The sequence below is a fragment of the Octopus sinensis genome, linkage group LG6 (genome assembly GCF_006345805.1).
Source record: "Octopus sinensis linkage group LG6, ASM634580v1, whole genome shotgun sequence".
NCBI classification, from domain to species: Eukaryota; Metazoa; Mollusca; class Cephalopoda; order Octopoda; family Octopodidae; genus Octopus; species Octopus sinensis.
In genome coordinates this window covers 68404502-68431069 of record NC_043002.1, presented here as the reverse complement: position 1 = coordinate 68431069, position 26568 = coordinate 68404502, and the positions used below count along the sequence as shown (strand labels likewise).

General features: G+C 34.3%; 1 protein-coding gene across 2 annotated transcripts in view; it reads left to right on the top strand.

Annotated features, from left to right (window-relative positions):
- Window positions 1–26568, top strand: part of LOC115212762 (probable helicase with zinc finger domain) — a 114023-nt gene that overhangs the window by 35928 nt on the left and 51527 nt on the right. For both annotated transcript variants that reach the window (XM_029781432.2, XM_036503980.1), the window contains 2 exons: window positions 9362–9511; window positions 13984–14020. In XM_029781432.2, coding sequence (XP_029637292.1) covers window positions 9428–9511; window positions 13984–14020 — 121 coding nt within the window. In that variant the 5' untranslated portion in view covers window positions 9362–9427. The remainder of the gene's footprint in view (window positions 1–9361; window positions 9512–13983; window positions 14021–26568) is intronic.

Genomic DNA, 26568 nt, shown 5'->3' with positions numbered 1-26568 from the left:
GTAGATGGCCCTGCTCGATCTGTAGAAAATATGTAGGTAGAAACTCTATAAGATGCACCAAGTGTAAGCTATGGACACATAAGAGGTGCAGCAATGTCAAAGGAAGGCTAACTAGGAAGATGGTTTTTGTATGTGGCAGATGCTCAGGAAAAATAAACACTGAAAATGCTCTGAGACCAACTTCCGTCACTTTCCAGGGATAAAAACTAGAAATAGTTGATAGCTTCCATTACCTAGGTGACCAAGTCAGCAGCGGGGGCGGGTGTGCTGAAAGTGTAACTGCTAGAGTAAAATAGCTTGGGCAAAGTTCAGAGAGCTCTTACCTCTGCTGGTGACAAAAGGCCTCTCGCACAGAATAAAAGGCAGACTGTATGATGCATGTGTACGAACAGCCATGCTACATGGCAGTGAAACATGGGCCGTGACTGCTGAGGACATGCGTAAGCTCACAAGAAATGAAGCCAGTATGCTCCGATGGATGTGTAATGTCAGTACTCATACTCGGCAGAGTGTAAGTACCTTGAGAGAAAAGCTGGACCTAAGAAGCATCAGTTGTGGTGTGCAAGAGAGACGTTTGCGCTGGTATGGGCATGTGGCGAGAATGGATGAAGATAGTTGTGTGAAAAAGTGCCACACCCTAGCGGTTGAGGGAACCTGTGGAAGAGGCAGACCCAGGAAAACCTGGGACGAGGTGGTGAAGCACAACCTTCGAACTTTAGGTCTCACTGAGGAAATGACTAGAGACCGAGACCTCTGGAAGTGTGCTGTGCGCGAGAAGACCCGGCAGGACAAGTGAGACCATAACCCGTGGCCTTCTACATGGGATGGGGCCAGCCTACGTATGCATACCTTCCCTTCTTGGGACACAAAACTCTACTTGTGAAGACCTGTTGAGGCAAGTGAGGATCAGAATCGAAATCGATCAATGGAAATTGCAGATGAGTTACCAGTGCCGGTGGCATGTAAGAGAACCATCCGAACGTGACTGTTGCCAGCGCCGCCCCGACTGGCCTCGTGCCGGTGGCACGTAAAAAGCACCATCCGTTCGTGGCCGTTTGCCAGCTCTGTCTGGCACCTGTGCGGGTGGCACGTAAAAAGCACCCACTACACTCACGGAGTGGTTGGTGTTAGGAAGGGCATCCAGCCGTAGAAACACTGCCAGATCTGACTGGGCCTGATGAAGCCTTCCGGCTTCACAGACCCCAGTTGAACCGTCCAACCCATGCTAGCATGGAAAACAGATGCTAAACGATGATGATGATGTAATGACTGCTTTAATGAAGTATTTATGGCAATTAACACTTTTGACACCAACCTGATGACGTGATACAAAATCTTGTTTTGATTTAGTGTTCATATTTCAATCAAAACTATGTCATGATTTTATGTAAGAAGTATTTATGAAGTTATATTAGAGACATAAAATTAATAATAGAAAAAAATTAATAAACCTTTCCAAATTTAGGATTATTTTCAAAATTATTTTAATCTTTTTTTTTTTTGCCATATCTCTGTTGAAATATGTTTGTTTTAATTAATTTTGAAAATAATGAAGAATTTATAAAAATATCCTTGTTACTATTTAGCAGGTATTCTGATTATTAGATTTATATTCTAAACACCAGCTAAAGAATGACCTGGCATTTTGATGAAAGATTTTAATTTAAATCATTTTAAAGTGGTGGAATTTATATCACAAGAGTAGGGACTATTTTAGACAAGTTGGTATAAAAAAGATCAGACATGTAGACAAGGGTATTTCATTAGAAATATGGTCACTAAAGGGTTAATCAGTATATATCATGTGTGTAGTGAACATTTTGAAAAGTGAGATTCTATGATACCATTAACAATCATTTAACCTTGAACTCAACTCATGGAATGTAGAGATGAAAAAGGAAAGCTGTCAATTTTGTTTCCTTTCTTTTTTTATTGGTTAAATTTCCTAAAAGTACTTCATTAAAAATTGATAGGTCATACTCAATAAACCCAATAAACTTAAGCTACTTCCTGATTCTTAATGTTAGACGTTGTAGTGTTGTATCAAAGTTCAGATTTATAAAATTTGTTCCAAGCTATGCACTATTCTCAAATTTGACTGTCTATATTAATGATTACTTTCAAGTAAAAAAAGTTTAAACCCTTGCTAAATAAAGCAGGATTAACCAACTAGTATCCTCAGTGAACTTGCGAACTGGTTTGTATGTTACATTTCTCATTTGTTCTCAAATTCTACTGTTATTTTCTTCTAGTTTATCTTGTGCATTCTGGCCCTCTATATTTCTGGTTTTTGCAGCAGGGTTTTGTTCAGTTAGCAAACACTAGAAGAGAGTTTTTTATTTTGATGAAAAATGTAAATTAATTATTTGTATATTCAAATTTTAATTAAGCCACCAGTCTGTTATATGTATTGTCTAAAGTCAGCAATTATTTTTATTAAAGCAGTGAGATGGCAGAATTGTTAGCATGTACAAAATACTTAGAGGTATTTCTTCTGGCTCTTTATGTTCTAAGTTCAAATCCTGCTGAGGTCAACTTTGCTTTTCATCCTTTCAGGTTGGATAAAAAAAAAGTACCAGTCAAGTAATGGAGTTAACTTATAATAGTAGTAGTAGTAGTAGTAGTAATAGAAGAAGAGGAGGGCATTTGGCTGAATCATTGGTGAGTTGGACAAAATGTTTTGTAGTATATATTCTAGCATTTTTGCATTCTGATTCCAAACACTGCCAAAATCAACTTTGCCTTTCATCCTTCTGGGATTTATAAAGTACCAGTCAAGCAGCAGCAGGGTTGCAGTAATCAACTGTTCCCAACCCAACCCAACCCAACCCAACCCAAATTACTAGCTTTGTGTTTATGTTAGATACTATTATTATTATTATTATTATTTGATACTATTATTATTTATGAATTGGTAGAAACTTCAGTAGATCACAGAAAATGCCAAGTAGTGTTTGTAAAAGTTCTATTGCATCCTTGATTTCAAATCTAGCTGAGATCAACTTTACCCCTTCATCTTTCTGGAGTCAATGAAATAAAGCATCAGTGAAGTAGTAAAGTCAATATACCCGCCCACCGCCTCCTGCCAATTCTGGCCTTGTGTGTATATTAGAAATGACTGTTGTTTTTCTTGTTTTATGTAAATATATCAATTACTTACCAGTTCCATGTCAGCGAAGTTAAATAATTGCATGTTGTTGGGAATTGAGAAACTAGTTGTTATTGTATATATACACACACCCATTCATGTGACACAGTAGTAGCAGTATACTTAGGATAATTGTCTCAGGTTTCAATCAGCAGCTGATTCTTCTCAGCTCTTAAGATATATATATATATATATATATATATATATATATATATACATACATACATACATACATACATATATGCTTGTGTGTGTGTGTGTAGCTAGAGAGTAGGGTGAAGAAAACACCCAGGGATGGTTCCTACTCAAAAACTTCATAGTTGAGTGGGTACTAATATACTTAATATAATCAACCAAGACATTATTAATTAAAGTTGTACTGTTAGTGATGAGAACAAATCATTTTCAGAATGATTAATTCTTGCCAAAGAAAGAAAAACATACAAGCAGGGAAGACAATCGCAAAAATTTGATTTATTAAAATCAAATATAGAATGCAGTGGGGAATAAGTCTTATTTTTATCAGTATAACGATAATTCTGTATGTTTCCAACTTTATGGACCTCATCAGCAACGTGTAGTCTTGGATGACTAGAGAAATTATTACATCCTGTGTGGTAGCACTCTTTTCACTGTGTGTGTGTGTGAACATTTCAGCAGTAATTTTATATGTTAGAAGCTTATCTTTTAATTTTTACAAACTTGTGTTGTTTTCATTCATTGTATAATGTGTAATTGATCCTTTGCAGAAAACCCTTGAAGCAATAAGCATCCCTGGTCTGTTTAGTTATTAAAATATATTTGTATTCTGTGATACACAAAGTCATCTTGAATTAATAATTTCATACTTAATATGGTACTAATTAAATATAATTCAAACTTCAGCTTCTCTCTATCTCTTTATTGAGTTGTAACCAATCGTTGGAAATAGGCTACTTTGTCTCATTTCCTTAGAATTGCACCTTCTCTGACTCAGCCAATAACCAGCCTATCACTTTGCCTTCCAACATTTTGAAAGTAACTGAGACACTTTGAAATCTCATTAATGATCACCCGTACAGCTTCCACAGAACCATATGGAAGCTGTGCCAGAGACACTTATAGCTCATCTTTTCTGAGAAATTTGAAGAAAATAATGCTGTTACACTTGATATAAGCAAAGTATTTGACTATGTATAGTATACAAATCTAGCTAAAGTACCATTTTGTGGGTCCATCTCTCTATTTTCCTTTGCAATACAAGCTTCCTGTCAGGTCACACCATCTGCAGCATGTACTAATGGAACTCTCTCTGACCCATGCTCTAACAACTCTGGTCATGTCCAGAGATTTGGCTTTTGTCCCCCACATTCTTCATTCTGTGCATCAACAGTCTACATGATGTGACATCCTGCAATGCCCACCCCTGTACCTATGATGCTACCCTTAACTCCTCCCTAATTTACTGCTTACAAGTGTCATCCATATTAAGTCTGCACTTCCTCTATGAACAGGCATCTCAGGTAAATTTCCTAATAAAGTTTATGCTGTTCTCATCTTAATCTAAAGATAATTTCTATACATATCAAAGAAACATTTGAATAATTAAACTTCAAGTGCTATACCTGACCATCACCAATGACCTCTCCCAGTGGTTTTAGACACAACATAGCCAAACCTGGATCCCTAAAATTGGTTCTCCTCTTCAGGGCCAGGAAATATTTCATCTCCCAACGATTACTAAATCATCTACATGTTCATGTAAAATCTACAATGGAACATTGTACTCAGAACTGAGACCTTGCTGTTGTTATGCATATGATCATCTTAGATTATATCCCCAAAGAAGACCACCAATTAAAAATAATTTTTTTTTAAAAGACAAAAAGATGACATTGTCATAGTGAGTTCAATGTAAATATATTAAAATATATTTTTCTCTTAAATATCGTATTCTTTTCTACTCTAGGCACAAGGTATGAAATTTTTAGGAGTGGGGGGCAGTTGATTAGATTGACCCCAGTAAGCAACTGGTACTTAATTTATTGATCCCGAAAGGATGAAAGACAAAGCTGAACTCAGAATGTAAAGACAGACGAAATACTGCTAAGCATTTTGTCCGGCATGTTAACGTTTCTGTCAGCTTGCTGCCTTTTAAATATCAAATATTAAACTATCTCAAATACTCTTAAATCTTTCTTATATTGATAACCTTATATACACACATATACACGTGTATGTGTGTGTGTGTGTGAGAGAGAGAGAGAGAGAGAGATAGAGCTATCATAAATTACTCATCCATTAATACAAATGCTATTAAACTTGTAGCACTTTTCTATACAGTCTGATTGCTCCAAATGTAAATACTAATTATCATTGAGATTTTGCTAAATAGTTTTATTCAATCCATTAGCACTGATTGGTGCCTTCAGTAGGTCTATATGACCTACTGAAATACAAATCAATGGTATAGTAACTCTGAAACTTATCTCAATTAATTACATTGTATCATATTTTGTTGTTACAAATATATACCAGAATTTCATTTGTGGTTTAAATAATTTCAATAACGCACGCATGCACGCGCACACACACACACACCACACACACACACACACACATGAACGAATAGATATAGACATCCAGATGTAACTCTATCATTAACCCTTTCGTTACTGTATTTATTTTATGATGCTCTGTGTTTCTTTCAATTACTTTAAATATAACAAAGAATTTAGTATAATAACTTACTTATCATTCAGCCAGTGTTAGGAACATAAAAAAGACACACCTCGGGTTTGGTGGAAGATTTTAATTCAAAACTTATGGAAACAAGACATTTGTACTTCAGAGCCAGTGCCAGTTTGAGCCAGGTTGGTAACGAAAGGGTTAAGATGTTTGCTTGGGCACAATCATCTGTTTAGTTAGCTCATGGGCCTGACCAACAAATAAGAAACATACTGTGTGCTAAAGTACGAACCATGTAAAAATAGTGGCAGCAAGATCTTGGGGGGGAAATAATTGAGAAACCAGCCGCATGGTTAATGGAGGAATGTAGAATTGCAACAGTGCTATTCATATTCTAGACAAATCCAGTCATTAAGTAAAAGAAAACTAATTTCATGTGCTATCCAAAGTAGTTATGCTTCAGTGCTTATGTTAGATATTGGCACAGTTTCTGAGGTCTGTTTTGATTGTTTTTTTTTTTTACTTCACTGTTTTACATCCATTTTTCTGTGCCAAAACAATGGTTTCTACAGTTGGATGATCTTCCTACTTTCTGTCACTCAAATATAAAGCAGGAGTGGATCTGGTGCTCCAGATAGGTACCTTGTACAGGAGCAAAACCCAGACAGTTGTATAATCTGAACATGTGACCACTTAACCAGTAGTTAAGTGGTTGTGGTTCAGCATTTTAACCTCATGGCCACTGTGCATATAATAGTTATGTTTACTTGTAAAACTGGTAACAGATAAAAAAGTATTTAACAGTGTCTAGTATGTTTCAAATATTTATTCAGCCTGTAAGTGCAGAGTACTTACTCTGTGTGTGTGTGTGTGTGTGTGTGTGTATAAATACATACATAATTGGTGTACTTGGTTTTGTGAATAAATGCCTGACTGACAGTTTGGATAAGCTTGGATTTTCAGAAAAAGAAATCAGCCAACTAACTTGCACATTACAAATGCAATCTGCAAGTAAAACAGTAAAAATATGCAAGATTTTTCTTAAGTTTCAAAATGTGACATGGTTTTTTTTGCTATTTACATTCCAATGCTGGAGCTTTTTATCTTTGTTAGAAACCAGCTTCTTCTTCAGAGGAAGAATCTTACTATAATGGGTATTATATCCGTCTGTCTGTTTGTACCCTCTTCATGGTCAAACGGCTGGACCAATGGTCACAATGTTTTTTCCAGATTATGAAGGAGGTAATCTGGCAGGTTTTTAGTGAAAAAAAATGTGAGAAAGTATAATTATTTAGTGGATATTGAGGGTAAACTGTTCAGTTTATGGGTGTAAAAAAAAGTGAATAAAAATTACAGTTGTAAAACAAGTAGAAGGGAAGTAAGTCAGGTTACTTCTTCACTGAATTATGATGTCATTTATGAAAGTTTTAGTTTATGATAGCTTTATTAAGGAATGATTGTGATGGCTTTGGCTCATCTTTTATTGGTGTATAAACAGTTATTGATACTAACTTTTGTACTAATAAATCATCTTTGATTTTTTTTTTTTTTTTTGTTAAAATTCCGGCAACAAAGACTAACTCTAGGTTTCGTCCCCGTATAGGTCATGAATTTAGAAGGTTTGGATTTGCAATACTATCCTTTTGTTTCCCATCATAGATGGGCAGATTCCTATAGATTCCACTTACGCATTCACAGCAAACAAGGCACAGGGCCAGACTTAAGATTGTGTAGGTGCATTTTTACCCACTCTGATGTTTACACACACCCAGTTATACATCGCTATGAGTAGAGTAACGAACTCCAGTAATTTGAAAATTAGTGTCAACCGAACAGAAATTTTGTAATCATATTATCGAAAGGAATACGATTCATAGTTCAAAGAGGGAAATTTGTGAACTTTGAATGTTTAAGAGTATAAACAGGCATAAAATAGTGTAAACAATTAAAATAAAAGTATATCTAAATAACATTTTTCTTAATACTTTTTATGTAGTGGTTGAAGAAAGCTTTAGCTTTTGTTAGGATTGGTCCGCCTAACCATTCATGATACAGAGGCTGGGAGCCTATTTCAGTTCTGGAATGAATCGTCATCACATGTCACTTAGTTGTAAACACGTCATGTATCTGCAATAGAATGCTGTATCACCAACAATAATGTGATTTCTCTAAGACATCACCCAGTAATCTACCAAGTCCATTTACACATTTCTCAATACATACTGATGTTATGACTTCATTCCCCCATTCTATGCCTTCATTGTAGATTTGCTAGTTTAAATAATTAAAAACAGAAGAGAGCATTCATGCATCCATATAATATACTTTTACAGGAGTGCTAACAGTGACTTCAAAGTTTCAATCTGTTAGTCTTCATTTAATGAAGGCTATATGTGTAGACAGATTGATCAGATATATCTAAAAAATCGTCTGTTTAAAATTTTGTGCAGGACATGTTCTCTGAGGTGTGTCTTTTTTCAGTTCAAGGATAAAAAGAAAGTTTTGTGTATCCTAAATGTTTTCTTGATATGATACATAAAATGTTTGCAGAAATAGCTATATTTCAATTTTCTTAGGAAAGATTTTATTTCATCTATTCTTCATAACTGTAGTAAGACTGCATTAAACAACAGTATTATTAAAGTTAGTTGTTTCTTTATGATATCACTCTCTTGTTCATGCAATTTCTATGTAGTTCAGCAGGAAAATTAGATTTTCTATATATCACCATATCATTTGTATTCAACCTCCTTACCAACAGCTCTCATGTAGCTGCCTCTTGGTTAAGTTTCTATGCAATTTTCTTACCAACACCTGTCATGTAGCTGTGTGCTTCCCCCACCTCTCTCTCTTCCATTACATTTCTTTCATCATCCTCCCATTCTTAGCACCCTAGTTCACTTCTATTCCCTTGTTTCTGGATTTTTTCCTTTATTCTCCCTTCTATTAATCCTCCCACTACTATTACTCTGTCTTTCTTCTGCCAGTCTCTCTTTCTTCTAATTTGTATACGAAAGTGCAGAGTAATAGCTTGCTTTAGTCTTCAACCATGTCAAGAATGAGGCAACTGCAGAGGCAGTATGGAAGAGAGAACCCTTTAGTTTTGCCAAGGACAAGATAACCTCTTTAATGCTGGCGCCACAATAAAATGTTACAAAACAATAAATGCTGACCTAAAGCAAATATTTCACACACACACATACATGCTTATTTACACTAGCAAGAAGAAAGTATGCTATAGAAAAAAAGTATAATAGAATATTATTATTTTGAAAACCTGAGTCTTCAAAACTTATTAATCCAAATCTTTATTAAGCTTAGCCGCATTTTATACCAAAAATGTTACATTTATCAACCACACAAAATTTAATAATTGACTATCTTGCTAGAAAATGTATTTCACAAAAAGCAAATAAAACTAGGAATTATTAATTTAATTTTATTTCTTTTCTTATACCTGCATTGTCACCCCCCCCCCACTTTTTTTTGACATGTTAAATAAATTATTCAATCTAAAATAAACTTTGTATAAAATTGTTTCATTAGGTTAACAAAACTTGATTGGAGTGACCTTTGGGTCACAGAAAATTGGATGTTATTGAGATTTTTCCGATGGCTGGATCTGAGACTGTTTTTCCAACCGAAAATTTTGAAGCTTGCCAACAAAGCTGGAACCTTAACCAAACTGTTAATAACGTAAGTCTTTTGAGATTATTTCAATCATCATGCAGAAATTTCATTTTGAAGTAATTTGTATATATATCATCATCATCATCATCATAAGATCCATGCTTTTCCATGCTTTCTTGAGACAGATGAAGTTCATTGAAGCAGATTTTTATGGTCAGGTACCCTTCCTGTTGCTGACCCTCACCTGTTTCCACGTTAGGTAATATTTCCTCATGGCTGGGCATGTTTACACAGAAGATTAAAAATAAATGATACTCCTTGTATAGCAATGATTCTTAATTACAGCTATTGTGCAATATCAAAACAACAAGGACACAAACACACCCACAAATCTTTGATCAACCTGGGTTATAGCAAAAGACCTAGTAAATTGGTTGGTGCATATACATAGGTCTAAGAAAATTTTTTTAGTCTTATCAAAGACTTCTCTGCTAAAATGTGCTCAGTATACTCTATAAAATGATTGGCTTTATGGAGGCTATCCAGAAACTATGTCAGAGAGTGGAACATATGAACTAATTATGGTTTCTGACCCATCTAAGAGGGCAGTAACTCAACATAAGAACTGACTAGCACTGTTCAACCCATACCATCATAGAAAGAGAAGATAAAATAATGATGATGACGTACATTAATGATGGAGCACAAATGAGCCGGTAGAAAAATTAGATATATAAGGAATTGGAAGTAGTGTGCAAGAAAGAAGACTGTGATAGAATGGAGAATGTCAATTGCTGGAGGATTTCAGTTGTATAAAGAAGTGCCAAGGAAGGGCATGATTCAAAATAATGAACATTAACCTCAAGAAGCTAAACTTCATGAAGGAGATGACAAAGAACTGTGATTTGTGGTGAAATGCTGTACTGGAGAGGTCCCATCTTTCTCGTGTAAGCATGGCAAAATGAATCTAGTGGTGATAATGATTGAGATGAATAATAGCTAAAGTGGGGTCTCTCCTGATTATTATGTTTTTTGCTCCCTTCCTTTCATTACCCTTTTGTCTATTACTCAACCCTCTCCTCAAGGTTGTGGAGAGCTGTTGAATAATAGTTCGTCTTGAAGAAAGGTTTAACACTGACACTTCAATTTATAATACCACTAATTCTGGCTTCTCAATTTATGGTACCACCAATTCTTTCCTGTCTTTCTAATGAAACTAATCACATTTTAATCATATATTGCTTGAAAACACTCAACATTCATGGCTAATATAAACCATTGGGCTACTTTTTAGTACCTTAACCTGTAAAAGGTGAAAGGCTATAGCTGTTTCATTGTGGCTTCTTTTTATGTTATTTATTAACAAAGTAACAAACAATTAAGCACAAGAAAATAGCAACTTAGAAAATGAAGAGCTGTTTTTATCAAAAGGCTATAACATGAAAGGAATAAACTATAAATATGCTATAAAAGAAGATCCGGAACACCTTTTTTCATTAGTTCCAAATATCTGAAGTACATCAAAGTTAAAACAAGGTCATACACCTAAAGCAAATTGACAAATAATGATTTGAAATGTAATAAACTCCGTTATATACACAACCCTTCCTTTTCAAGATCAAAGCATTGTTTAAATATAAAACCAAAGTGTATGTAATATGAAAAATTCTCTTAAATGAAATAAATATTTTGCAAAAGAGTGAAAAGTTTATCCATACAAAATTTATTGGAGACACACTGAAGCCATAGCATCAGAGTTAAATAAAATATTCACATCTAAAATTTACTAATATATTATTCTTAGAAATAGAGTTGCTTCTACCAAATTCTACTTCAAAAAAGTCCTTAACCCTTTTGATACCAACCTACCTGAGACCATCGCAGGTCCTGTCTTACAAACTTCCTGTTTTAACCCCTTCCCCAGCAACTTTTTTTTTGGTGGGAGAAAACATTTAATTTCCAGATGAATTTTTTTTATCAGACAAGCTTGCACTCTCATCCGATGTATCCAGGCTTCTAATAGAAGATTCATACTCATTGTCATTCTCTGGGTGTAATTTGTAAATAAAATTTAAAGAAAAAAAGAAAAAATCCCACCAGATTTGATGTTTAAAACTTGCGTGTGGCTGGTTTTGAAATTATGTATTTTGGACAAATTGGGTGAAAACAAATTAACTTGTCTTTCCCGGGTAAGGGGTTAAAGTGATCTAAATTTAAACCAATTGTCACAATTTCAAGTTAATTTATGTTCTAAATACCAGCTTAATAATTAGTTATTGTACTCAATTCTACAATATTTGAAACCTAGTACATTGTATTTCAATAGAAATATGGTAACAAAAGGTTTAAATTTGATTTGATAATTTTTAAATTAGTCATTATCTTACATCTTATTTGTGGCCAGTCAGTACATTTTAGTGATTCTGACACACACTGATTCCAGTAATCTAATTATTTCTTCCAGTCCAACTCTACTACTCCTCTCAATCTGTATCCATCTCTACTCTCTTGCTGTCTCCCTCCCATCAAAATGCCTGTGTTACAGCAGATGCCACTGTATCTCTCCTTCTTTATTACTAACCATTTCTCTCGCTCTCTCCCTCCTCTTATAGCTTCTCATTTAGACCTGAAGAGGGATGGATTCTGCCAATTTTAAAATTCCCAAGACATACCATATATATATGTGACAGCACCCCTACAGCTCCACCCAGAGTTGAGGTCCCAAGGTAGGAAAGGTGTGTGTGTACATGCAATATACATGTATATCAAATGAAAGCCATAAATGTCAGCAAGAAAAATGACAAAATAGTACTTTCAAGCAAAATTGCTCTATGGCATCTTTTTCCACCCAAGTTACAAAGATATTCCTTTGACATTCTTGGCATTGTAAATGCTATAAATAAGATACTGGAAACTTGTAATCAGTGACTATTATTTTTTACAAAATACAATATAAAATTTAAAAAACGAAATAAGATAGAACATCCTCTTCTCTGATTTCAGTCGGTATATTGGTCCCACTTGTACAAGCTACAAATTATTATTTTCAGTAAACTTAATTTCTTTTATACATGCTGAAGTCTAATACTTTTCAGTGGTGAGCATTGAAATCTTAGTCAATATTTTAATCAATTTGATGGTTTGTATTACTGGTATCTTCCACATATTTAAGAGTTTTTTTATATTAACCTGTCCAAGAGCAAATCACTGGAAAATATATTTATGTGATTTTTTAAAACATTAACAATTTCATTATCATATTTTTGTTAAAATATTCTTCCTTTGTTTCAATTAATTTAGAAAATAGTGAAGATCTTAATAATATAACTTTGTAGTTATTATGAGGGGGTACCCATGGGTATATGGCGTAGTGGTTAAGAGTGCACGCTATTAACCCCAAGATTCCGAGTTCGATTCCAAGCAGTGACCTGAAAACTAACAACAACAACAATAATAATAATAACAATAATTTCCCCAAGACACCTGAACAAGGCTGGAGGGTATATCAGCCAAAACATTGTATTAATAACAAACAAAATGAGGACAAATGTCCATTGAATGTAAATAATGTACATAATTCCTCATCTCTTAAATATAGAACTGGGGTGCTAAAAAGTTCTTGGCTTTGGGTAAAAGAAAATACAAGAGGATTAGTTAATTATGATTTTCCCTTCTCAGACACACACTTATTGCAGTGGTCCTTCAGTTTTTTTAAGCCCTGTAAAAGAACTTGGATGGTTGGGCCTCCAACCAGGCATTTTGTGATACCCTTAAAGCTTGGAACTTTTCAGCATTCCCTTGTAAACTAGTATTTGAAACACAACATGGAATTTTGATGGAAAGTTTTAATTTCAACCACTTTAAAGCATGAACTTTGTATCATAGAATCATGAGTGTTCTCGGGTGGGTTGGTGTCAAAAGGGTTAAACTAAAATCTTATGAAAGATAATGCAAAATTTTAGGTGAAAGTTCCATGGTGGTCCCACCCTCCTTTTTATGTATCTCAGAATCTTTTTATTATTAGATTTCAAACAACTGCTCATTAACCTTATAGTATTTAAACCAGCCATACCTGGCCTAATATTCTACCTGTTTTATGTTCAAACTGATCAGATCCATCCTCTTGCACCTCCCTTACAATGTAATTTTAAAAATAAACAATCACATCATTGAAATCTCAAAGCTACAAGATACATTTGACCAAGTAATCCTGAATGCTAAAGGGTTAAACAAACAATCCTTTTCAACATTTTCAGTTTTTGACCAATCACTTGAAACATATGGTTGGTATATATTTATTAGTGATAAAATCACAGTATGTTTGATATATTTTCAGATATAAATGAGGGTTTAGGAAGTATATCAGCCACATAATTCTGCATTTCATCAATCACTTATTGTTTCTATTTAAAATCTGGTTGTTTTTCCTTTAATATATCATATCCTGTTTTTGTACAAGCAAATTATTTCATGACTACCTGTACTGTTGAATTGTGTTATTTGATGTACATGTTATCTGTTTTTATTTTCTTTCTCAGGATCCTTTGTACTTACAACTAGAAAAGTTGAATAAAAGTAAGTATAATTTTATTTTTTAAAACAATACAAATACTCATGAAATTTTCTTATTTGAAAACAAACTTAATATATCAGTTTGACATTCCAGCAGTTTGCAGAGCTACTGTTTGCTGTTAATTGAACCTCTGTCACTGAATAATATAAATGTTCTTATTGAGTAGTCATAATTCTGCCTGGTCAGACTTAGCGCATAGAGATTAGCTGATTAAACACTTGGAAGTAACTAACATATTCAATGCAGTGAATGTATCTGGAGTAACATTGTGTGTCATGCAAGTTGTTGATTAGAGGAAGTGCAGTATATTAAACTAGGCATATACATTGAATTTTCTGCTCAGTTAATTTTACATCTATTGCTGTTTAACCCCAGGTTAGCAAACTTCTATAAATGAAGGCATCCAAATTATGACTGTCCTTGCCTTTTGTTTTTAAGGCATAATATATATATAAAGGATACATGATCCAATAGTTCTGATATAGTGGGGACTGATTTGAAAGATTTAGTTGTTGTTTCTAGCAGCTTGAGCAACTGCCTGTCTTGGTATGTCTATTGACTAATAGCGATGTCACTGGAGGTAAAGTGGATCTAGTTTTTTCGAGGTTTATGTAAGGAATTTGGACATTGAGAGAGAATGTTAATTTTTACAGTTATTGAATTTGATGGAGAAATGACTTGTATCTTTTACTTGTTTCAGTCATTAGACTGTGCCCATGCTGGGGCACCATCTTGAAGAGTTTTTAATCACCTGACTGGCACCCATCCCAGTGGTACATAAAAGGCACCATTCGAGTGTGGTTGATGCCAGTGCTGCCTGCCTGACTGGCAGCTGTGCCAGTGGCATGTAAAAAGCACCATTTGAATGTGACCGATGCCAGTGCTGCCCGATTGGTTCCTGTACCGGTGGCATGTAAAAAGCACCCACTCCACTCTTGGAATGGTTTGTGTTAGGAATGGCATCCAGCTGTGGAAACTTTGCCAACTCAGATTGGAGCCTGGTGCAGCCTCAGTCAAACTGTCCATGGAAAGCAGACGTTAAATGTCGATGCTGATGATGATGATGAATCTATTCCCAAACTTTTTTTTTTAAACCCTGGTACTTATTTTATGATCTCTTTTGCTAAACAGCAGTTTGCCAAAAGTTACAGGGATGTGTACATACCAACACTAGTTATCATGCAGCAGTGGGGCTCAAGCACTGACACAAAGACACACATACGTGCATGATGGGCTTCTTTCAGTTTCTGTCTACCAAATCCACTCTCTAGTCTTTGCTTGGCTTGGCACTTATTGTAGAAGACTCTTGCCTAAGGTGCCATACAGTGGGATTGAAACCATAACTATGTGTTTGGGAAGCAAGCTTCTTACCACACAACCATGCCTGCTCCAAGTATTATTGTTTTGTTTAGTGTCATTGCTATGTGACTAAACTGATTTGTGATCAAAATCATTCCAGCCATGACCATTCAGTCTTATTTTCAGACATGTATACCTAATCTAGACTTACATTAACAAGTGTGACCTGCCTTTCTTAAGGCAATGGGATGTGGTTTGAGGGAGACTTAGCTGCTACTTCTTGCTGGTCAAGTGACCACATAAAGACTCCCATCTTTGGTTAGTTTATATGTTAGATACCTAGGTGTTTGCGAATTATTATACATGAAGTTGTTTGATAAGTTGTAGCAGTCTACAGCCATAAAACGGTGCGGGTCACATGCTTTTGTTGTCTTTAAGGCTAGATATTCTAGTATCACTGTTTGTATGAATGTAGCTTGATGTGGCAAGGAGAAGCATTGTTTTAAATATTTTGTAAATTTATATTTGAAAGAAGGAAAGTCAGTCAGAATTGGCAGAGACCATGATAATAAACCAGATTTGTTGCATTGCAGCAATAGTGTTTTCAGTTATCTTTTCACTGGAGTTGTTAGATCTTTTCTGTGTTGTATATAATGCTTCAAACTTTTGTGTGTATTGCAGTGGTAACACGATGGTGATTTTTTTTTGTTTGAGTGTGTTGTTTGTACAGTAGGAAATTTATTCATGTGACTATTTATCAGTTCTTGTGGAACTAAGATAGTACTTATTGAATCCTGATTCAAACCTTAATTGAGCAGATTTATGATCAGAGGCATTTCACTTGTGACCATCCCATTCTATTTTTTTGTATTACAAGTAAAGTGTATCTAGGACCACAGTATGTCCTTTTTAAAGATTGTAGCATGTGATTTGAGGGAGATATTGAAGCTGTTTCTGTGATTTGAGGGAGATATCAAAACTGTTTCTATGATTTGAGGGCGATATTGAACCACATTAGTTCATATAAGAACACCACCAGCCAGGATTCTAGTTGTTATTGTTGTTGTTGTCATCCCTAGTTGAACAGATGTATTATCAAAGACCAAAAGCATCACATTTTGTAGTAATACTTAGGACATTATCTTATTTGTCCTTTTCTTATTTAAAACAGTATCGTGTGATTTGAAGGCGATTTGACTGTTATTTTAAGCAGATCAGATGTGTGCATAGAGGCTACCTTGTTGGCTCTTGCTCCATATTCTTGGTTGTGTGTGTAAGGGAGGAGTGAGTTGTCATAGTGTGCTGTGTTCTTCACTGTGCAGAGAAGCTGGAATTTTCTGAAGGCAAAAATGGAACATGATGGATTTTAAGTCCTTTACGTGACTTACCACCAAGTTGTGGTAAGTTGCATTTATGGTTTTATTTGAAACTCCTTTCTAAACTGTCTTTGCACTTCGACTGTGTTTTCAAACTTCTTGTAGCACTTGAATTTCCTTTGTTTGAAACTAAGTCTGATTCCCTTCATTATTTATCGGTTAAATCTAAAAAGAAATGATAATTGAATTATCAGCTGTTAAAGTGTGTTTACAATTTTTTGGAATACCCTGATTATTGATATATATTTGAATATATTAAAATATGTTTGTGTGTGAGTGTGTGTGTGTGTATATATATATATATATATATATATATATATATTATTATACATCATTTATCATCATTTAAAGTCCGTTTTCCTTGCTGGCATGGGCTGGATGGTCTAACAAGAGCTGGCAAAGCCAGGAACTGCACTAGGCTCCATAGTCTGTTTTGGCATGGTTTCTACAGTTGGATGCCCTTCCTAATGTTAACCACTTTACAGAGTGTACTGGGTGTTTTTTATGTGGCACTATCTCTAGTGCTTTTTACATGGCACCATCAACAGCGCTTTTTACATGGTCCCATGAGCAGTGCTTTTTATGTGGCACCAGAGCCAGTGCTTTTTACGTGGCACCATCACCACTACTTTTTATGTGGCACTATTACCACTGTTTTTTACATGGTACTATTACCACTGCTTTTTATGTGACACCATCACCAGTGCTTTTTATGTGGCACCATCACCACTGCTTTTTATGTGGCACCACCATCACCACTGCTTTTTATGTGGCACCACCATCACCACTGCTTTTTATGTGGCACCATTACCACTGCTTTTTACATGACACTATTACCACTGCTTTTATGCGGCACCAGAACCAGTGCTTTTTACATGGCATCCAGCTGTAGAAATATTTGCTGATTAGATTGGAGCTTGGTGCAGCCGCTGGCTCTCCAGACCTCAATCAAACCATCCAACCCATGCCAGCATGGAAAATGGACGTTAAACGATAATGATATATATATACATATATATATATATGTATGTGGTTATGGGTTCAGTCCCACAGCATGGCACCTCGGGCAAGTGTCTTGGGCCAGCTAAATCCTTGTGAGTGAATTTGGTAGATGGAAACTGAAAAACCCTGTTGTATGTGTGTGTGTGTGATAAAATATATGTGATGTCATGTTATGAGCTTTCGTTTAAAGCAAGATGGTATTCATATTCACATTTTCAATTGTCTACATCAAGTAGTCCATCCCTTGATGGACTACTTGTTAAACTCTATTAGCTTTTACAATGATGTTCACTATTCTCATTGTATCATATCTATTATTATTAACATGTTGCAAACAAAGCAAAGGAACTTATGATAATAAATTGCATGAATTGTAATCTTTTTTCTTTTATCAGGCAACATAAATGGGTTTCTATTCTTTCTTGCTACTCCTTAGACAGTTGCTTCCGTTTTGTTTGGTTGGTGACAATCAGATTGTAAATATTGTTATGGTTTTGAAGTTTTCATTAAATAGATAAATCTGCCTAAATAACTGATGCAGAAAATTTATGCTTGCATTCCTTTCCTAGCGGAAACATACACACACACACCTACTGATTTATATATATATATATATATATATATATATGAGAGATCATAAGATAGGACCGCAAAAAAAAAAAAACCCATTAAAGATACTAATAGAAACTAGGGATAATAAATATTGATATGATGTGAATTAACATAGAATTAACCTGAAGCATACCTGGAATGAGTGATCATATCATTGATAAGATTGCAAGTGGTAATGAAAGGACTTGGACAAACCTAACTGACTGGTTGAGCAACTGAGCAATTAATTTAAGCAATCATTTGGTTAATTGGTTAAATAGTTAACCGATTAACAAATAAATAACGAGAGAAGTTAAATAAAACCAGTGCATGTGTTTGTCATTGGCATAATGACCCTCCTAAGATACACCATAACATTGAAACATATATGAAAACAACATGAAAACATAAGTATTAGTGTCTCTAATACTTTTTCCTAGTTATCAAAATATTTTCAATTTACTGTAAAGAAATTCAGCTGTAGTTGTGATTTATTTCCTTGACCATTTTATTGTCAGGTTTTTTAATTTTTTAATTTCAGACAGCTACATTGAAAAATATGTTTTTATTTAATATAGTAAAAAAACTTTTAACTTTTAATTTTCTCCCCTCACCCCCATCCTCCCCCACATAACAACCTTAAGAAAGTCATTAATTAAGTCTGATTCATGTTATGTTTTTTTTTTCTTCTGACATGCTCTGTTTCAGCCCTAACTCATTGACATTAGACATGATATACTCATATAAACGTGGACAATAGCTGTTTAATAACCTGCTTGTTTCTACTTTGGAATTAAACATCTTTCTACTGTAGTCTTTGTGTAGTATACATCTAAGAATCTGAATAGGCTTTATGGTATTTCAAGTTAGAGAATGAAAACACGTCTCAGCAAATTCAACCTTTGATTCAGTTGAAAAGATTATTATTGAAAGGTTAAAAATCTAATTTACAAATCATTCATTGTTTATTTGTATATCAAAAATTGTCCCTGAAACTAGAAAAAACTTCACTCCAAACAGTAGTTTTTCACTTTGAAACATACAAGAAATTTCAATTTTACTGAATTGATTCTTACCATTGCTGTCCACAACTTGTCTCTTTGAATTCTAGTGATTGTATTAAAGCACTTACCAAATTGATCTGGATTATAGATCTTAAAAAGGTATTTTTTGATTTTGAAGGTTTTTGTATCAAAGTATTTATCCCTATATCTTAAATGTCGTTAGGGAAGAGTGTTTTTAACTTTGTTGGTCTTGGTTTAGTTTCGTTTCACATGCCTGATAATAAGATTAGAGGTTGATTTAGTCTTGTTGAACCCACAACAAAAGAGTGTGTAAGATATATCATTATCTTAAAAATAAAAATTAAAACTTTTATTTGATGTATATTTATATGTGGGAATAATATTTGATAAAATAGTAAATGGTCAGGAAATCATTTGGTAATGTATCAAACAAAATTATTTTTGTGAATGGGAAGAAAAACTTGTTATTTCACTTCGTGAAACATGTATTTTAATAGTTACATGCCTTTGTAAAATTGGATACTCAAAGTGTTTAACCAGGAAATATTTCCCAGTCATTTAACTCCTCCCCGTCATCATCTCACACACATACATATACAACAAACTTTCTTCAGTTTCTGTCTATCAAATCCACCCACATGGTTTTGGTTGGTCTGAAGGTGTAGTAGAAGACACTTGCTCTGTATGCTTTGCAGTGTGACTGAACCCAAAACCACGTGGTTGAGAAGCAAACTTCTTAACCACACAACCTTTCCCATGTCAAACTAAAGGTTTGATCTGTCTTCAGTTGAAAAGATTATTGAATGGTTAAAAATCTAATTTGTAAATCATTCATTGTTTATTTGTATAACAAAAATTGTCCCTGAAGCTAGAAAAAACTTCACTCCAAACAGTAGTTTTTCACTTTGAAACATACAAGAAATTTCAATTTTACTGAATTGATTCTTACCATTGCTGTCCACAACTTGTCTCTTTGAATTCTAGTGATTGTATTAAAGCACTTACCAAATTGATCTGGATTATAGATCTTAAAAAGGTATTTTTTGATTTTGAAAGGTTTTTGTATCAAAGTATTTATCCCTATATCTTAAATGTCGTTAGGGAAGAGTGTTTTTAACTTTGTTGGTCTTGGTTTAGTTTCGTTTCACATGCCTGATAATAAGATTAGAGGTTGATTTAGTCTTGTTGAACCCACAACAAAAGAGTGTGTAAGATATATCATTATCTTAAAAATAAAAATTAAAACTTTTATTTGATGTATATTTATATGTGGGAATAATATTTGATAAAATAGTAAATGGTCAGGAAATCATTTGGTAATGTATCAAACAAAATTATTTTTGTGAATGGGAAGAAAAACTTGTTATTTCACTTCGTGAAACATGTATTTTAATAGTTACATGCCTTTGTAAAATTGGATACTCAAAGTGTTTAACCAGGAAATATTTCCCAGTCATTTAACTCCTCCCCGTCATCATCTCACACACATACATATACAACAAACTTTCTTCAGTTTCTGTCTATCAAATCCACCCACATGGTTTTGGTTGGTCTGAAGGTGTAGTAGAAGACACTTGCTCTGTATGCTTTGCAGTGTGACTGAACCCAAAACCACGTGGTTGAGAAGCAAACTTCTTAACCACACAACCTTTCCCATGTCAAACTAAAGGTTTGATCTGTCTTCAGTTGAAAAGATTATTGAATGGTTAAAAATCTAATTTGTAAATCATTCATTGTTTATTTGTATAACAAAAATTGTCCCTGAAGCTAGAAAAAACTTCACTCTATACAGTAGACAGTTTTTCACTCTGAGACATACGAGAAATATCAATTTTCAGTTTTACTGAATCGATTCCTACCATTGCAGTCCACAACTTGTCTCTCTGAATTCTAGCAACTGTATTAAAATACAATATTTTGTATGACTAACCTAACTGGTTGAGTAACTTTTTGTTATATTTTGAATGAAACCATTCAGGAAATCAAGGGTGATTATGATATGACTTCAATAAAATATCATTAACCATACTCATCTTAGATTAACCCCTTGATCCACTATCTATATCCTCTCTTATGCTTACTTTCTTGTTCCCCGTTACTACAGTCTTATCTTTTTTCTCAGCTACATCCATCCACCCTTTTAAAATGCAGGGTAATCAAGTGTCTTCTCTGTAGCAAAACACCTGCACTTCTATTATACTGTAGCCTTTCAACATATGGCATAAAACCAACTCCTCTTCTCAAATACTCACATCACCACCACCATCACTACTTTGTTGAGGGAGCTTTTTCTTTTCTTTTTCCTTTTCTTGCTCTCTTCCTGTCTTGCAACAAGAAAAGCACTCAGTACACACCTTGTCATGTAGTTGGCATTAGGAAGGTTATCCAACCATAGAAACCTTTTAAAGCTAACATTGGGGGTCATCGCAGCCCTGTGGTTTGCTGGATCCTGTCACATCATCCAATGATGCTAAATGATGATAATGAAGAGTTGCTATTTCACATGATGAAACATGTGTTTTAAAAGTTACATTCTTTCGTAACCAGACCAGCACAGGAAACAGATACTGAATAATGATGATGATGGTTTACACCATATTTCTGCATGTCAGTAAGGTCAGTTAAAAGGGTTGCAATCTGGAAGGGCATTCAATAGTAGAGCCATTACTTCAAAAAGAAAGAAAAAAATGTCGTCTTTAACTCAACATGGAAAGATGGACATAGAATCTGTGGATGATGACCACTCTTTCACTCATCTTTTCATCATCATTGTCATCATTTAATTCATATAACATGTTTTTACGATTAAACAGATAAAAAGAAGAAAATTAAATATGAAATTACATCTTATTGAGGAATACTTAAATGTAATTAGAATATTAAAAAAAAAATTTTTTAATTTGAATTCTTCTTTTTTTAATATCTATTGGAATAAATTTGTTTCAGAATACATTTTAAAAAAAAATAATGACTACTGCAAGTTTTTTAAAACTGAAATATAAGAAGTGGAGGGAGAGAGAGAGAGAGAGAGCAAAAAGGAAATAGGCAAACTGATGGATTTTTTTTTAATATGTAAATATATAATAATTTAAAATGTCATATTAGGCTTATTTGCTAAATATTTCTGATGCAAAAATATTTAGCATATGTTAATGATCCTGTCAACAGCAATAACCAATAACAAATGAAAGAATTTTAAAATTTATTTCAGTAACAAGCTTTATGTCAATCAAACATCATAACACACACAGCAATTTCTTCAAAAATATACAGCAGTAGCATGACATATGCATGATAGCATAATATATGCATGGTGTCTGCTTTCAATCTCTTCTAATACTGCTACAATAGCACCCGCTCATCTGAATATGCTTACTCTATCTATACTACTCCCTCCCTCCCTCCTCCTCTCTCTCTCTCTCCCTCTCTTTCTGTAAACCCATTGAATGCAGTTAACTCTTATTATCCTTGCCATGTTACACCACTCGGACTGCACACTTAGCTATAATTCCAAGAATTGCTTCCATTTATAATTATTTCCTTTTTTTTCCCTTTTCTTTTGGTAATCATTATTTTGGGTTTTTTTTTCAAGAAATCCTTTCCATCTTTTTTTTTTTTATTAATAATTTGCATCAATTCAAACTGAACGAACATTAACTGTACTAGACTAACCCAACATTCCTCTTCCAGTCTTTCATTCGGAAAGAATCACTGATACTTCTTGTCTTTCACACGTAAACAAATAATAGAACAAAAACACTGAATTGATGGGTTTTTTTTTTCTTCCTTTGTTGAGCATTTAAAAAAATATTTTGATCATTAGACTATAGTAAATGAAATACTTTTACATAATGTAATTAATATATAAGATACAGATATATATATATATATATATATATATATATATATATATATAGACTGTTGGAAGAAAGAGTATTTAATATGGTAACAAATTAATAATATTTTTATGTTTAATTCAGACAGTCTCCTGCTACTCTGAGTTTTTCCTGTAGGTGCACATGATTTTTAGGCAAATTTTGAATTGCTTGAAGACCCTCTGCACTTATAAGTGAGACATAGAGTAGCAAGAGACCATCTCAACCCAAAATATACTGTATAGACACACACTTGTGTAAATAAAGTGATAGCCTTTCCCTCAAATACATTAAACACATGACAATTTTCAAGTTGATTATTTTAATAAAGGATTTTTTATATTCTCTTATTAGTCTTTGAGATATATGAAGTAATTTGTATCTATTTCTAACATTGGCACAAGGCCACAAATTTGATAGAAGGATAAATTTAGAAGAAATTATTTTAAAATATTCTTTAGAAATAGTTTTTTTTTCTAATTGGCTTATATTCATTTTTCATGTTGGTACGGAGGAGATGGTAAGTGAAATGGTTTTGTTGGTGCAGTTATTTACATAACTACTGGCTGCCGTTCTTACTGCTAGCCATTCGGCTGTGAAGCTGGAGCAGCTCTTGTTTTTATCTGTCAGACAAACTAGAACACATTGAGTAAACAGTTAGGATCCAAGGAAACTAGTGGTTATCTGTAAAGGCAGTTAGTGATTATAAACAGTTTGAAAATGGAATAAATTAATTTACTGTGAAGAAGAGGAGAAAGTCTAACATTTTGGCCAATGCCATTCATTAAGTGGTGACCTGGCAGAATTGTTTGCATGCCAGGCAGAATGCTTAGAGGTGTTTCGTTCTTCCTTATGTTCTAAGTTCAAATTATGCTGAATGGTCAATACAATAAGTACCAGTGAGCATTGGGGTCAATGTAATTGACTTAATTACTGCTGGGTATGAGTAAAAAAGAAGCAAAACAAAAACAAACAAAAAAAACTGTTTCCCTCTGCCAATCCATGTCTAGCCAGTGTGGCAGAGAAGGCTCATCAAAATAGTATGATCTCAAGCTTAAATCCACAACCTCCACATCAGACTATGGTTGGTGGAGGGAACATGCTGAAGCCTTTGTACTGCGTGAACTGAATATGGGCAATCCAATCCAATCCAATCCAATCCAATCCAGAGAGTGATCTTTTCCTCCTTCTGCTCAAAATCTTAGATTTTTTTGTTCTTTTCTTTGAGGCAGATCAATTTATCATATTTTTGAACTGTTTATAATGCATGTAGAGTCATGTACCTTGTTCAAGGATGACAGAATCATCATTGTTTTAATGTCAACTTTTCCATACTCACATGAGTTGGACAGAATATGTTGGGGCAGATTTTCTACAACTGGATGACTTTCCTGTCATCAACCTTCACCTGTTTCCAAGCAAGGTAATATTGCTTCATGACAAGACATTTTTTCGTGAACTATGGGAAATAGACATCATTTGCATGGTGGTGACACTTGCTTACAACTATCACATAATGTCAAGGCAAAGAGACAGTAACTCACTCACATACACATACATATTGCAAGCTTCTTACAGTTTCTCTCTACTGGAAGGTTTTGTTGGTCCAGAGCTATGGTGGAAGACACTATAGCTGAACCTGAAACAATGTTGTTGGGAAGCAAACTTGCTGCCACACTTGCTGCAGTATGACTAGAATTTATGAGGATGGCATTGTGTCCCATTATAGACATTGTGCTTCCAAATAGGAAAGATAAAGATGACATGAAAAAAGATGAAATGATAAGCATTTCATCAAAAAGATGAAATGCATATCTATATTTCATTTTTTTATTTTGAAAAAAAAGAAAAAAGTCAAAATATTTATAAACTAAATTTTTCAAAAAATTAGCAATGTACATTTTATATCATCTCTCAGTTGTAGAACACAGAAAGATAATCATAATTAAAATACTTTAGTCTTATATTCACCATCAAATCTTCCAAATTCTTCTTATCCCAATGAAATCTAGAAACTGTATAATGATTATACAAAGATTGTGCTTCTCTCGTCCTTTGAAAACATACAAATGATCAAGTTTTATGGGGTGCATGTGTTATTACAGCTTAGTTCTATCCTAAAGATGAACTGAATAACTCGCAGTCTTGATTTCAGTAATGTTTTAATTTAGCTATTATTTTTCTTCCTAAAAATTTTTCTATTTAGATATTAGATATTCTAGAATGAACCTGTTACTAGTTCAAATATGCTTGAGAAATATTCACACCCACCCCTATCATGGAGAAAAATTCTCACTGTAAACAAAAAGGTGTGAATGCACCGTGTCTGACCAGTGCACCCAGATCACTGGATGCATGCATTTCGGAGTAGTTATTTCTATTTCAGCATTGAACATTGGAAAGAGAGGCACTCTCAACTGACTACAAGTGACCAAGTCAGTCTGTCTGTTTCTCTTTCTCTCTCTCTCTCTACTACTACTACTAAATACCAGTGCAACTCTCTCTCCCTCAGCTATTACATCCTTGATGTTGTGCTGGGTCTAGAGGTGAAAAGTCAAGAGGGTATCTGTCTGCTTGTGACTACATGGACACCTTGAACAATTAACAACAGCAGGGTACATGCTATCAAGTCATACTTTCTTATGTATGATGGCTGTGATTTATGTGTGGATGTATGTTTATATACACACACACACACTATATCAACCTCAATATTCTAAATGCAGGCAGTTTTCAATGATGCACCTACTGGTAAATGTGTTACAACACTCTCCATCTCTGACATGTACATGTTTTTTTTTTATCGCTTAGTCAGGAAAGAATGACAATACTCCTAACCCTATATAGAAGCTGTGAGACTGGTGAGTGAGTGAGAGAGAGAGAGAGAGAGAGAGGAAGATATTCCCAACCCAAAGTCTTAGTTTGAATGCTTACAAGAGAGTGGTCTCTGCTAAAAGCACCCAAGGACCAGATTGGAATGTTAAACGAGGTGACAGAATAAGTCTACCACCCAAGTAAACGATGATGAGGTTTGAACTCAGAACATAAAGACTCGAAATGAATGCCATAAGGCATCCTCTCTGACACTCAAACATTTCCATCATTCCTCCATCCTAGGCCAATACTTCTATTTATCAACTCTGGAATGATAAAAAGCAAAGTTGACCTTCATTGGATTTGAACTCAGAACATGAGATGTCAGAATAAATAGCTCAAGACATTTTGTCCAGTGCTCTGTTTACTCAACAAATTCAACGTCCTAAGTGTGTGTGGATGTTAAACACTTCTAACCTCAATAGTTTCATAGCTTTATAATGAGATTGTTATCACCATAAAACATGTGGCTTTCCTGTTGGTGTGGGTTAGCTGGTTTGACAGGATT